The following is a 13058-nucleotide window of genomic DNA, read 5'->3' as shown; positions in this document are numbered from 1 at the left end:
GTCATGAGATCATTAAAAGTCGTTGAAGCTGAAAGAGGAACGTAGCGCAAAAAGAAATACAGATTCACTGCAAAAAATCGAACGTGACCCTCCCCCACTCTTCATCACCCACCAGAAGCACTCCTCGGACCTCAGCTGCATCGGCGAAACGAAGGAAGAAAAGAGAGAAGAGAGCGAGAGGCGAGATCAGCACTCCGTCGCGTCTCTCTTTCCCTCTCCTCGTCGACGCTCGGAAAGTCAACTTACCACTATCCAACTCCAAACCCAGATCGAACTCAGTGTAGAACCCAAACGAGCCTCGATGCATGTTCTCCTGGAATGACGGAAGGCCTGAGAGATCGACCGTCCAGCGACAGAGTCTGCCAATGAAGGAAAGGAAGTGTCAGCTCGACGCGTCGGAGGCGGATCGAGTGGGAAGAAGCCTGGACGAACTCTTCAGTATCCCCTTCGTCAGAGTAACGCATAGTCCTGCTAGAATCCGTTGTGTACAGAACAGCGACAAAAATCTTGTCGGAAGGGTCGGTTGAGAACTGAGCGAAGGAAGAAGAGTGAGGAAGGGGACGCGTCGACGAGTTGTTGGGAGCGGACGAACCTTGCAGAACCTGATTCGGAAAAGGGACAAAGTCAGTGGAGCTTCGAGGAAGAGTAAAAAAAGAGGAAGGAAAAAGACCGACCTAGTCTTGATCCTCTGTCCTTTTCGAAGGATCGCTCCCTGTTCGAGCTCGAGTCGAGTCAGGCTCTCGCTTCGAGAAAAGAAGGAAGGCGAGAAAACAAACCTTGTGGCACAGGTATTGAAGTCGGTTCTCACATACAGGCATCCCAGCCTTGTTCTCGGTTATATAGGCTGGTCGCATGTTGTAGTCTTCGGTTTCTGCTGGGAGCTGAAGTCGAGATCGAGGCAGAGTCAGTTTGAGGAGGGCAGGAGATTAGTGAAGACTGAAGCATACTTTGACTCGCATGAGATACCCCTTGGGAGCGATGACGGATGAAACGCTGGGAAAGGAAAAGAAGAGAGAGAGCAGGGGAGGTGAGTTGGAGAGAGGATGGACGAAGGGGGTTGAGAGGGAAGAAAAGGACGAACAGAGGTCGACGAGCGAGACCGTATCGAGCTGCTCCTTGGACAGTTGCAACGTCTGGAAAAGGAAGTAGGAAGAGAGTGTGGTCAGTCAGAGAGATTTGACGTGAGGAAAGAAACGAAGACGCGTCTGCCTGAAACGAAACGAGACGAACCACAGTCCGCTGGGCGAGCGATGACCTTGATCGAGCTTCCGAACTGCTCTTCAATTCGATGGAATACTGCCAGAGGGAGTGAAGATCATCAGTTTCTGACTTCGATGAAGAAAGACGATGAAGGATCGAAGACAGACTCACGATACTCGCTCCCTGAAAACCCGCCTACCAACAGCAACGCGTCGACTCCCTTCGTTCCGTTCCTGTCGACTTGACCTTGGATCAGATCGAGCACCTCCGATATCACTGGATCGAACACTGAGGAAGAAGGAAAACGAGTCAAGAAGTCAGCCGTAGACTAGTCGCGTCGAGCTCTTTCGAGTTGGGTCGAAGAAAAAAACGCACCTTCCCTCCTGAGCACGCTCCCCTTGATAGCCAACTCTCCGTTGATCAAGCCCACGGCAGGATCATCTGCGTCCTCCGAGTTGAACGTCGGAAAGAGGAAGAAGGTGTTGTCGTCCTCTCGACCTCGAAAGTTGATCTTGTCGGTTTCGGAGAAGGAGTGAAGGTAGTTGGCGAGGGAGGGTGGGTCGAGCTGAAAATCGAGAAAGAGAATTCGATCAGCCGTGAACTGGACGAGGGTGTCTTCCAAACGAAAAGAGACGCACGTGAACAGGATGATTCCGAAGCAAGGACTTGACGAGTTCTCGAAACCTCAGGTCGAGGAAGAGCGATCCACAATTCGCCCCCGATCGCGCGCACACTTCAGCGATTTCGAGGCTGGACAAGGCTCCGATGAGACGGTAGGTGGCGAGGTCCTGTTCGAATCAAGGAAGCGGAAGGTCAGTTCGACGCGTCGAAGGTTCGTCGGGGAGAGAGCGAAGGTGAACAAACGCAAGTTCCTCCTCCTCCGTCGAAGATGAGGAAGGTTTGAGAGATTCGAAGCTTGTGAAGCTGGGTTAGAGCTGCACAGTGGACTGCTGCTGCTTCGGGTTCACTGCGAAGAGGAGGAGGAACTGTCAGCCGTCGGCAGAAAGACTCGACGCGTCAAAGAAGAACGGCTGAAGACGAACGTGATGATTCGGAGTCTCTCTCTCCAGTCTAGATCCCTAGGTCCGGCTCTCTGTTATCGAAGAGAAAGAAGACGGTTTGGTGAGATACCTCTCCCTCAAAGACGCGCAAGAAAGGGTCGAAGAACTCACATGAACCAACCCAGCTCGAATCGCCGCCTCCCTCATCAGATCGCATCCTCTCGCATCCCAAGCAGCAGGAACAGTGATCCAGACGTCGGCTCTAGAATTAGGCAAAACGAGACAACGTCGAACGAGTCAGTGAACGGAGAGAAAAGCTGGAAAGCAATCGAACTGACGTGTCTAGATCTCCAACCAACCCAACCTCTCTCGTGATCTCCTCCTTCGCGTAGTCCCACAGGCAGGTAAGGAAGTCGACGATGACATCTTGAGGCGACTTTCCAGGCTGCAAGAACAACCGACAGAAGACAGAATCAGTGCTCGAAGCTCGAAGTTCGAGGACGTTCAAAACGCACCGGCAAAGGAGGCAACCTCGGATCCACAGCAGCCATCCCGTCCCTCAAGGCACTAGGTTCCAAGTAGAGCTTGAACCCTACAAACCCACTCAAATCAGCTTTCACTTCCCTCTCTCTGATCCGCTCTCGCTCTCGTACTCACATTCGCACTTGATCAATCCTCCGTCGACGACGATGCCCATGCTCTTCGCTTCCAGACCCCAGGCGATCACCTCCGGTTGAGGCGAAGAAGAGGTAGGTGCTGAGTAGACGAGAGCGGTAGGAATCTTGCGAAAGGTTTCGGAGGAGCCTGGCCAGTGCTGAGGGTTGAACGAAAGAGAGCGAGAGGAAAGGTACTGAGCTCGTCGGTCTCTCGTCTTTCCTCTCCTTCTCCTGCACACTCTCCTCGAAAGTTGGAAATAGGTACGTACAAGAATCTGTTGAACCTGCCCCGAAGCGATCCTCGAAGAACCATAGGCCTGTTCCACGATCGACATCTCTCCGTCAGCTCGAGCTACCCTCCCTCCCCTCGTCTCGCGCTCCCTCCCTCGCCCGATCCTCTCCAAACCAAAGACAGAAGAGATCTTGAAGACTCACCACCCCCGAAAACGTCGTCCCCAAATCGATACTAACGCTCAGCCTCCCTTCCCTCTCTCCTGCTGCTCCTCCCACTGCTCCAGCGCTTCCCGATCCCATCGTCCCTCCTCCTCCTCCTCCAGCCATCCCCGCCTGGTTCCAAGGCACAGGCGTAGGCCTGTACACGCCTTTGGGTGGTGGAATGGGCGGAGAGTAAGCTTGAGTTGAAGGGGGAGGGGTCGGGTACGGCTGAGGCTGGGACGGTTGGAGGTTGAACGAGTTGAAGGAGGAGGAGAGGAGGTCAAGCTGATTCGGCTGCTGCTGGTGAGGGGACTGCTGTCGTTGTTGTTGTTTTTGTTTCTTGGATGAAGAAGAGGGGATTCCTAAGAATTTCTTCATCGTTGATGGTCGTGGTTCGAGGAAAGAAGAGAGCGTGGACAGGTTTGGGAGGACGAGGGAGGAAGAGGGGGAGGAAGAGACCTCGGCCGGATCTTTGTGCTGATGCGCTGGGAGGGAAGAAATTCGGAGGCGAGATTGATGCTGCTTTTGGCTGGGAGAGGAATATACGAGGAGCCGTTCCAGCTGGGGGCGAGGTAGAGAGATGTCGAGCGAGAATGAGAGGAGGGAGGGAGGGAAAGGAAGGAAAGCTCAAGCTCACCATCTCTCTCATGCGTTCTTCTTCCACTTTTCCTCCCTGTTTCGAGAGCTTCCTGAATCATCTGAAGGCCAATGAAAAGGTCAACGTTCCAGTCAGCTCTCCATCCCTCGTTCTCTGCTTGCTCGTTGCTGGTTGGTCGAGGTGAGCTCCTGCTCCTCTCCTTCAGCCCACTTCGACTTCTCGTCGAACGCATCGATCGCACCGCCGTCTTTGCGTTCTTTCCTTCTTTCATTCTCTCTCAAACCAGCTCAAACCAAAGTCGAAGATGGTATAGAATCAAAGCAGAAATCAAAAGGGGACGAGAAAGGTACGAGCGAGATGGAGGAGGGGTGCAAGAGTGAAAATCGAAACCGAAGAGACCAAACGCGACGCGGCGAACGAACGAAAAAGAGCCAAAGAGAAGAGAAGAGAACGGAAAGAGAGCAGACGGGAATCGTGTGTGCTACGGCTACGGAAAAAACACGAGGGGGTGTTAGGGCGGGGTAGGATGTGATGTCGAAACGAGAACGAAAGGCGAAAGACGGGCAAACGAGAACGAGTGCGAAAGGCGAGAAACGTCAAGGCAAAGAGAAAGCAAGCAAGAGTCCGAGAGCTGAGTCCTAGTCCGAGAGAGGAGGCAGGGCTGGGATCGACGTTTTCAATCGTCGAAGAGATGCCTGTTTCATTTCGAACGACCAGAGGAGGAGAGGTCAGCTTTGGACGAAGGAGGGTTGGGAGGGTGTGAGGATAGAAGTTGGAACAAAAGACGACTTGGAGAGAATGACGTTCATGGTCGTCATCTGACGGAGAAAGGGAAGGGAGGAGGGAGAAAGAAGGAGGGAAGAGAGAGACGCGTCAGAGGTTGGGTTGAGAGAAGAGCGAGGAAAGCAAAGAGCGGAGGGAAGGAGGGACTTGCGTAGATCTTCGAGACGAGAGGCAGAGTTGATGAGAAGCAGTGAGAAAGCAGTCAGCATCGAGGATCTCTAGGGAAGAAGGGAGACGAGAGAGTGAACGTCGAAGTTCGAACTCACCTCCGGGACTTTGAACAACGCGTACAGCTTTTCGTCGCACATGATGTAGCGTTTGTCGGAGGGTTTCTAGATTGAGGTAGTAAAGAAGCAAAATATTAAGTTTAGCCGTTAAGAGTTCGAAACGAAGGAAAGAGAGAGGAGGAGAAACAGAGTCGGACGACGCGACGAACCTGAAGCGAGTGAGCTTTGATGTAAGCCCAGATTCTCTGTTTCGAGCAGACGAAGGAATCCTGAGTCAACCTAAACGTTAAACGAACCGTGGATGGAAGAGTCGAGACGAACCTTGACGCACTCCGGTCGAGACAGCTTCAAGGGAGTCAAAAGAAAGCAGACGCGTCGAACGAAGGTCAGTTCTCGCCTCTCCTCCTCCCTCCTCAACTAAACGCGACCACTCACTCTCGCAGCACCAACGACATCCTGCAACGCTTCACTCAAGTTATGAGGTTTCCTAAACCCAGTCCCTCCCTCCACATCCACCTCTCCCTCTGCCTCCTCCCGACCAAACGTCGACGACTCCGGCAGCGCGTAACGCCTGACCTTCTCCTTCTTCTGCTTCTTCGTACTAGCCAGAGGAAGGTCCGACGAGTAGGCTCTCTTCTTGGTTTCTCCCTGAACCTCCTCGTCCTCGACGGCTTCGGCTGAGCTGCTTCGATGGTGATCCTTCGACGGAGGCGACGACGACGTTCCTGCTCCTCCTCCTGCTTCGTGCTGAGCCGTGAGCTGCTTCATAGCCTTCCTCGATCCTCCCTTCTGAACGATCTGCAGCATCTCTCCGAGCTCGTCCAGTCGTTCGGCGAAATCCTCGTCGTCGCTCTTCGAAGGACTTCCGGTCTCCCAAGTCGGGTAGCTCTCGTCGACAGCGACCTTCGTTCCTGGTCCTCCTCCCTTGGGAACGGTCTGGTTCGCCAACGACGTTGCTTGCTGGAAGGTATCCAAGCTGAAGATGGTTTCGAGGTTGTCTGCTTTCCTTTGCTCCCTGGTCGTCAGAGGAGGAAGTCGAAGTCGATCTGCGAGTTGTTCTGGGGAGAAGGACGAGAGCGGGAGTTTGGACGTGTTGAGAAACGAGGTGGAGGAGGTTGTGAGGTCGGAGGCGATGGAGAAGACGGACGCGGTTGGGGAGTTGGATCTTCTTCGGTCTTTGAGAGGAGCTTGGGATTGCGAGGAGGCGGCGGTGTAGGAAGAGGAGAGGGAGGAGGTGTTGGAATCCGAACGAGGACGAGGTCGCGTTTGAGTGGGAGGGTGGTTCTTGGCGGAGGAAGGTTTTCGGGGAAGAGAGGGTCGAGGATGCTCTTCGTCTGAGTCTTGATCCGAGTCCAGCTGGTTGGAGAGTTCCGTGATCTTTAGGGAAGGGTGGAAGAGAAGGAGAAGAGGAAGAGGGAGAAGGTCAGCTCCACCTCTCCCTCCCTCACTTCGTTCCCTCTTCCTACGACTCATCCATCTCGTATGAAAGCGAAATTGACACTCACGTATTGATCGACGATGACTTTGTTCTGTCCTATCCAGTTGAGGTCGTAGGCAGCCTTCTTGTCCTGGAGGAGGAGTCTTCGAATCGCCTTCGCCGAGCTGAGAGGAGAGGGAGGAAAGTGGAGAAGTCAGCCTCTGTGAAGCCCTAGAGGAGGATGGAAGACTCACGTCTTGGTTCTGTCCGAAGCCAGGAGATGTTTCTTAATGAAGGGTTCGAGCTCCTTTAGGGTCATCTTGTGTGAGGAGAGGGAGAGGGAGGAAAGAAGGTTGGTGGGGAGGTGATGGTTGAGCGTGGAAACACGAAGGGGGTCGGTCGCCCTCTCGACTCGTCGTTTCAGCCCTCTAGATTTTGACGCCGCGATTTATAGATTCGTAGAGCGCTAAGGAACTCTATTTAGACGAGATCACAGAGAAGGTCAAAGTGAAGATCTTCACGTTCAACGTCTTTTCTTTTCCCCTGTTCGCCCGCAGAACGGAGGCAGGTCCAGGGGCTGCTCGGCTCCTTCTCCTCTTCCTCTCCTCCTTCCAACTTCTGCCTCCCCTCCTCCGCTCAGTCCCCTCGCCGCCTCCCCCCTCTTCTCAGTACAGGATCGAGCACACAAACCTTCTCTCGCAATCAATCCAGAGAGAAGGAAACCACCCCGCGTCTTCTCTCCATCGTCCATCTTCCCTCTCAAACCCAACCCGACCCCCTTCCCCTTCGTCCAACCCGTCCCACAGTCCTTCCTCCTCCCTCTCCTTCCTCCGTCCATCCTATATCTTCGTTTCACTCTTCTTGTTCTTCTTCTTGTTCTTCTTAATCGACCCGGAGCCGTCTTGTTTTCCATCCCACCACTTTCACCTCCCTTCAAGATGTCTCAATCGAGCTCAACCGTCCAACGAGATCATCCAACCTCCTCCTCCAACACCACTCCTGCTACTCCCCTCCTACCTTCTCAAGCTGCTCCTTCTACGGACGATCCTTTGAACGAAGCCAGCTCTCATCAACCCACCCTTCCTCCTCCACCCCCTGCGCCAGTTCGACACTCGCAACGTCAAGCTCAACGACCTCCTCCTCCTCCTCAGAATCAACCAAGTCCCAAACCTACTCCTCCTTCCAGAGCTCATTCGAGATCTTCAGCAGCAGCATCCTCTCAGCAGCAACAACAGCAGCAACCTCCTCCTCCAGCTCGGTCGTACACCAACTTTGGAGTATCAGAGTCGAGCGGGACGTTGACGACGTACATCGCTCCAAGGGAGCTGCACGTCCGAGAGGCAGAGTTGGTCGCTCATCTAGGAAGACTGCAGTTCGTGAGTACAAGCTTTCATAACATCCCTTCTGTACCTCTTCCTCTTGTTTTTCCTTCATTCAACTTCGGTCTCAGGAAAGGAGGGAGGACGAGGTGAAAGGGAGGGACGACGACCCAAAACCAAACACTCCTCTCCTCCTCCCTTCGACCTCTCCTCCCGCATGAACTTCTCGACCCTCGCTTTCCTCGTAGAAGTTGACTCCTTTCCCCTCTACGTATTCGTTTCCTTCCCAGTTCCTCGCCACCGCTCCCTCTCGTTGGCAACAAGGACCCCACGACCCATGCGCTCTTCAAGGAGCCGCTCCTCCTCCCACCATCCCCGCCGAATCCGACTCCTCCAACGCCGTCGTACCAGGACCCTACCTTCCTTCCACCGTTCAGCGAGGAAAGAAGATCGCTCAACCCATGTCGGACGTCCAGTTCCTCTCCAACCCAGCCTTCACCACTCCCATGAGCTCTCCTCACCCGGCGATCAACAGGTTTCTTCTGCCCAACGGAGAGCATGTCAGCTGTGTGCTTTGGGGAGGATTGTACCATGTGTCAGGAACGGATATCGGTAGGTTTCGTCTTTCTACCGGTTCTCCTTTTCGAGGGCTTCGGTTGGAGAAAGGAGGAGCGAACGCTGAACTTCGACTCGTCGTCTTCTTCTCTCTCTCCTTTGCAGTTCGAGCCTTGGTCTTCCGATTCGAAGCTTTCGCTCGACCCGTCACCAACATGAAGAAGTTCGAGGAAGGGATCTTCAGTGATCTCAGAAACCTCAAGCCTGGGACGGACGCTTGTCTCGAGGATCCAAAGGTGAGGCTCGACGCGCGACCCTTTTCCCTCCTTTTCTCCTTTTCGACCCACTTCATTCTTCTCCACACTCCGCCTCATATCCCTCAACTCCGTCCGTTGCTGATTTCCTTTCGTTCTCTTCCTTGCGTAGTCGCCGTTCCTGGACCTTCTCTTCAAACATCACTGTATCCGAACTCAGAAGAAGCAGAAGGTCTTTTACTGGCGAGTCTCCTCTCTCCTCGACCTTCTCGAAAAAGGCTCGAGCTGATCTCCTTTTCTCTTCTCTTTCCTTCCTTCGAAAATGAACAGGTTCTCCGTGCCTCACGATCGACTCTTCCTCGACGCTCTCGAACGAGATCTTAAGCGAGAGAAGGGAGGACTCGAGCCAACGACGACGGTCGCAGGAGAGCCTGCGAGGAGTTTCCGGTTAGTCCTCGAAGGCACCATCACATGCCTGTCTCTCTTTTCTTCGAGACTTCCGTCCTGACTTCTCTTCTCTCTCTCTCTTTTTCGAAACAGATATGATCCTAAACGAAGCTTGTACGAACAATTCGCTGGAAAGAACGGAGGTCTCGAAGCCGCTGCTTCTCACGCTGCTGGGATTCCTCTTCCCTCCGAGGACGTGAGTTTCTTCGTCCTTTTTTTCCTCCTCCAACCTCGAAGACTTGGGCTGACATCATTCTTCTTCTCTTCGTTTCATCTTCCTCAGGACGCATCCGAAACCGGAGGTTCGACTCCAGGATCCAGTCGACCTCCCAACGCGACCGCCTCTTCCTCCTCGACTCAACCTCCTCCGAACCCTCGATACAGTCACGACGGTCCCTCTCGTCCTCAATCCTCCAACCACGCCGAAGGGAACGGACGAATCTACGACGGAAACCCTTACCCGAGCTACCCTTCCTACCCTCCCGACATCGAACGACGACCGTCGAACGGTTCTTACCCTTCCTACGGAGGACCTCCTCCTTCCTCGAACTCCTACGACGATCAGCAGAATCAGCAGTACCAGCAACCTCCTGCGTCCTATCCCCAACCTCCACCACCTCCGCCTCAAGCCAGCTCGTCGTCGTCGTCTTACCCAACTCAGGATCCCGCTCGACCAGCGACGTTCGCCGATCCCAGAGCCAACGCCCTCACCTACTCCCTCTTCGACGGAAGTCCAAGCTACAAGCTTCGGAAGAGAAAGGCTAGCGGAGGTTCACCTGGGAGCGAAGGGAGGGACTCGAAGGTCCCGAAGGAGGGAGGAGAGAGTGGCGACGAGTCGTTGGGTTCTGCATCGGACGGAGAGGACGAGATCGACCAGATCGACGACGAAGACTACGATGGAGAGATGGTCAGGGGAGGGAGTGCGAGCGCTCAAGCAGGAGCGGCGAAGAAGCTTTCGACACGACCAACTCGAGGAGCACCGAGACTCAACCGACAGCAACAGCCTCCTCCCTCTCCCAACGAATCCAACCGACCTCAACCTCAATCCCACCTCAGCATCCGACATCCTTCGACCAAACCTCCTCCAGGCGTCGTTCCAGCCATCCCAGTCGACGCTCCTCCCGTCCTCGCCGCGTCGTCGTTCATGAACCAACACCTCCCGGGCGGATCAGCAGCCTCGGTTCCCTCCCCTTCCTCCTCCTCCTCTCAACCATCGATCCAAGCTCCCACCGTCGCTCATCGAGTCCAACCCATCCCTCCCGCCGAACCAGGAGGAAGTCGAACGTTCGCCTGCCCGCTCTTCTCCTGCGGCAAGCTCTTCAAACGACTCGAACACCTCAAACGACACGTCCGAACTCACACCATGGAGAAGCCCTACGGATGCGGTCGATGCGGGAAGAGTTTCAGTCGAAGCGACAACCTCACTCAGCACATCAAGACGCACGAACGAGCGGATCGAGGAGAAGGACCGCTCAAACGACCTACTCCTGGATTGGCGAAGGCTGCGAGACTCGCTCGAGCTGCTGAGGCCGCTGCTTCTGGGATCGTCAAGAAGAAGAAGTCGGGAGGGGTCAGACGACCGAAAGGACTCCATCCGAAACCGGATCCTAGGGTCCTGAACCTTCCAGCAGCTCTCCTCGGACGCGACTACATCCCTCCTCCCAACGCTCGTCTCTACCGAAAGGATCAGCGCAACGGCCAGCAGCAGCAGCAGCAACAGCAACAGTACATCGATGAGGATAACGAGCCGATGGGGAGCGATGAGGAGGACGAGGAGGATGAGGATGAGGAGGAAGAAGACGAGGAAGAAGAAGACGAGGATGAGGAAGGGAGCGAGGACGAGGAGGACGAGTACAACCGACGAAGGGAACGGGAGGAGTACGCTCGAGGACTGCCGATGAGCTCGAAGCCAGTCTACGACGACTACTATGGTCGAGAGAGAGGAGGAGGAGAAGGGATGCCTGGACCACCTCCTCCTGGTGGATCGAGGTACGCGTCGTACGAGGGAGGACGAGGAGGGTACCCTTCCTACGGCGACGGTCGACCTCACTCTTCCTACGACCCCTACGGCCCTCCTCCTCAACTTCAACCTCAAGGAGGATCCTACCGATACGCTTCTGGACCTCCTGACATGGACGACGGTCGACCCTCTTCGTCTCGAGCCCGAGGTCTCGTCGGGCATCCTCAATCCTCCTACCGCTCCTACGGCGACGACTCTCGCTACGACTCCCCAGCTCCAGCTCCTCTCCCTCTTCAACCTCTCACCTTCGGCAGCCAATCCTCGTCGTCCTTCGCACCTCCTCCTCCTCCTCCAGCTCAATCGTCGTCGTCCGAGTACGGCCACGCTCCCCTTCCTCCCTCTCTCCCTTCCCTCCGCCCTCCGCCCTCGTCCAACGGATTCGCAGTCGTCCCAGGATTCTCCCAGTCAGCCCGATTCAGAGTACCCTCCCTCACCACTCTTCCCTCACCAGCGACGAACCGATCCTCTTACATGGACGGACCTCCAGGAAACTCGACCTACCCAGGCTACCCAACCTCCTCCTCGAACATCAGCTCTCCATCCCTCTCGAACGGAGGAGTAGCTCCTCCCCTCTACCCTTCGTCGTCGTCGCAGCACTACCGATCCCCTTCGATCTACGGAGGAGGAGGAGCTCAACTCCCTTCGACGACGAGGATGCAGCGATCCGAGAGCGTTTCGAGTCAGAGCTACCTCCCTGCCGATCAGATCGAACCTACCTCGTCGTCCTCGTCCGGATCGAGGTACCCTTCCTACGCTGCTGGAGGAGGAGGAGGATCAGGAGGTTACCCACCGTCCCTTTCCGTCCAAGGTCCTCCACCTCTTCCCGTCTCTTCGTCCTATCCAACCTACCAAGATCATCGACCCTCCGAGGCCGGTCTCCTCCATCGATCTCCTCCTTCCAATTCCTACCTCCCTCCTGCTCCTCAGCAAAGTCACGGATACCCTTCGTCGTCGATTCATCAGCACTACGAGCATCACCCGCAGGAGGGGAGTCCTCCTGAGAGTTACGGAGGGGAGTTCGCTCCGTTGCCTCAGCCGATTTCGTTTGCGGAGCCTGGGAGGAGGAACAGTGGGGAGAAACAGGGGGAGGAGGTTGAGGGTGGGGAGGGAGGGGAGGATGTTAGGATGGAGGAGTGAGGGGAGGAGAGTCGAGAGTGAGTCTTTTCGTTCTTGTTCGAGACGCGTCGAACTCGACCCGGTTCCTGACCATCGCCTCTCGTCCTTTCTTCTTCCTTTCCAGGCCTAGTTGCTCTCTTTTTCGTCCTTTTTTGTAGTCAGCTCTTGATTCTCTTACTCAGTCCGCTTTGGTTTCACAGTTTCTTTTCTTTTCCTTCAGTCTTTGAGCTGCGCTCGTTCCACTCCCTTTTCTCTCTCTCTCGTAGCACCCATCTCTCTCAGCATCGTCTCCTTTCTCCACAACCGAACCTCCTAGCGAGTCCAGTCTCTCTCTCTCTCTTATGTATCCCACAAGTCCACACACTCTCCGCTGTTTTCCCTCTCTCTCTCTCTCTCAGTGTTTCTTTCTTTTCTTGGGTTCACGTTCTCGTTTCTCGGTTCTTTCTTGGTTTCTTCTCGTACGGTTGACCGTCCCATCCCTCTCTCTCTCTTTACCCCACCACGCTAGTTCGTCCCTTTTCTTCTTTCTTGGCTTTCTCGATGGACCTAGCGTCTCGATTTTTTTTTTTTTTTTTTCGGTTTCCGGTTTCTTTTGGTTTCAAAGCTTTTCAGCCAGCGCAGACATAGTACGCTTTCTTACGGATACATAAACACCTTCAGATGGTTGAATATTAGAGGGTACAGGAGATGGAAAGAGCGAAGAGCGAAGAAGAGGGGAGAGGGAAAGGAGAAGTTCGACGACGAGCTCGGAAACTCCTTGGAGGATGAGCTCTCGTCGGGAAGGTTTGAGCGTGAAGGTCATAGGACGATACAATGTACAGGCTAGAAAAGGAGTAGTACGGGAAGAAGCAGTCATCAGGCTTGAATAGATGAATTGTGAACGAGGGCGAGAAACGTAAACAAAGCACGACGTCGCTCCATTGACCCCCTCACCGTCTTCGAAGCACTCTCAAAGCCTGCTCCGACCTATCCAGCCTCTTTTGCATCTCTTCCATCTCCCACTCATGATATCTCGTCGTCCCAGCCCACG

At 54.7% G+C, this 13058-nt stretch overlaps 4 protein-coding genes across 4 annotated transcripts; 2 read left to right on the top strand and 2 right to left on the bottom strand.

Moving 5' to 3' along the window:
* Positions 1 to 64: 64 nt before the first annotated feature.
* BDY24DRAFT_353009 (Hsp70 family protein) lies at positions 65 to 3419 on the bottom strand (the record flags this gene model as incomplete). The annotated part of the gene is made up of 20 exons (XM_076637747.1): positions 65 to 135; positions 247 to 359; positions 433 to 530; positions 593 to 602; positions 675 to 712; positions 777 to 881; positions 948 to 993; positions 1082 to 1133; positions 1231 to 1296; positions 1372 to 1488; positions 1576 to 1765; positions 1839 to 1988; positions 2065 to 2167; positions 2244 to 2293; positions 2373 to 2463; positions 2540 to 2646; positions 2717 to 2793; positions 2859 to 3015; positions 3127 to 3174; positions 3293 to 3419. Coding segments are annotated over 20 exons (1816 nt in total), but the record flags the coding sequence as incomplete, so codon positions are not given.
* Positions 3420 to 4490: 1071 nt separating this feature from the next.
* On the bottom strand, positions 4491 to 6684 carry BDY24DRAFT_114028 (SWIB/MDM2 domain-containing protein). Its single transcript, XM_076635879.1, has 7 exons — positions 6572 to 6684; positions 5336 to 6502; positions 5222 to 5245; positions 5110 to 5145; positions 4940 to 5005; positions 4680 to 4708; positions 4491 to 4585 (listed from the first exon to the last, which is right to left on the bottom strand). The coding sequence occupies exons 2-7, from the start codon at positions 6371 to 6373 to the stop codon at positions 4567 to 4569; spliced, it is 1212 nt and encodes a 403-aa protein (XP_076495442.1). The 5' UTR covers positions 6374 to 6502; positions 6572 to 6684; the 3' UTR covers positions 4491 to 4566.
* Positions 6685 to 6917: 233 nt separating this feature from the next.
* STE12 (homeodomain family transcription factor STE12) lies at positions 6918 to 12049 on the top strand (the record flags this gene model as incomplete). Its single annotated transcript, XM_076644695.1, has 7 exons — positions 6918 to 7693; positions 7927 to 8248; positions 8357 to 8487; positions 8618 to 8688; positions 8776 to 8892; positions 8986 to 9088; positions 9176 to 12049. The coding sequence occupies exons 1-7, from the start codon at positions 7256 to 7258 to the stop codon at positions 12047 to 12049; spliced, it is 4056 nt and encodes a 1351-aa protein (XP_076495441.1). The 5' UTR covers positions 6918 to 7255.
* Positions 12027 to 12681, top strand: BDY24DRAFT_393840 (uncharacterized protein; the record flags this gene model as incomplete). Its single annotated transcript, XM_076641108.1, has 2 exons — positions 12027 to 12066; positions 12153 to 12681. The coding sequence occupies 2 exons, from the start codon at positions 12030 to 12032 to the stop codon at positions 12494 to 12496; spliced, it is 381 nt and encodes a 126-aa protein (XP_076495440.1). The 3' UTR covers positions 12497 to 12681.
* Between the last annotated feature and the right edge of the window lie 377 nt (positions 12682 to 13058).

This window comes from Mrakia frigida (assembly GCF_051309035.1).
Source record: "Mrakia frigida strain ATCC 22029 unplaced genomic scaffold BDY24scaffold_21, whole genome shotgun sequence".
Taxonomy (NCBI): Eukaryota; Fungi; Basidiomycota; class Tremellomycetes; order Cystofilobasidiales; family Mrakiaceae; genus Mrakia; species Mrakia frigida.
The sequence above is the reverse complement of the archived record's forward strand: the minus strand, read 5'-3'. Positions and strand labels throughout refer to the sequence as shown.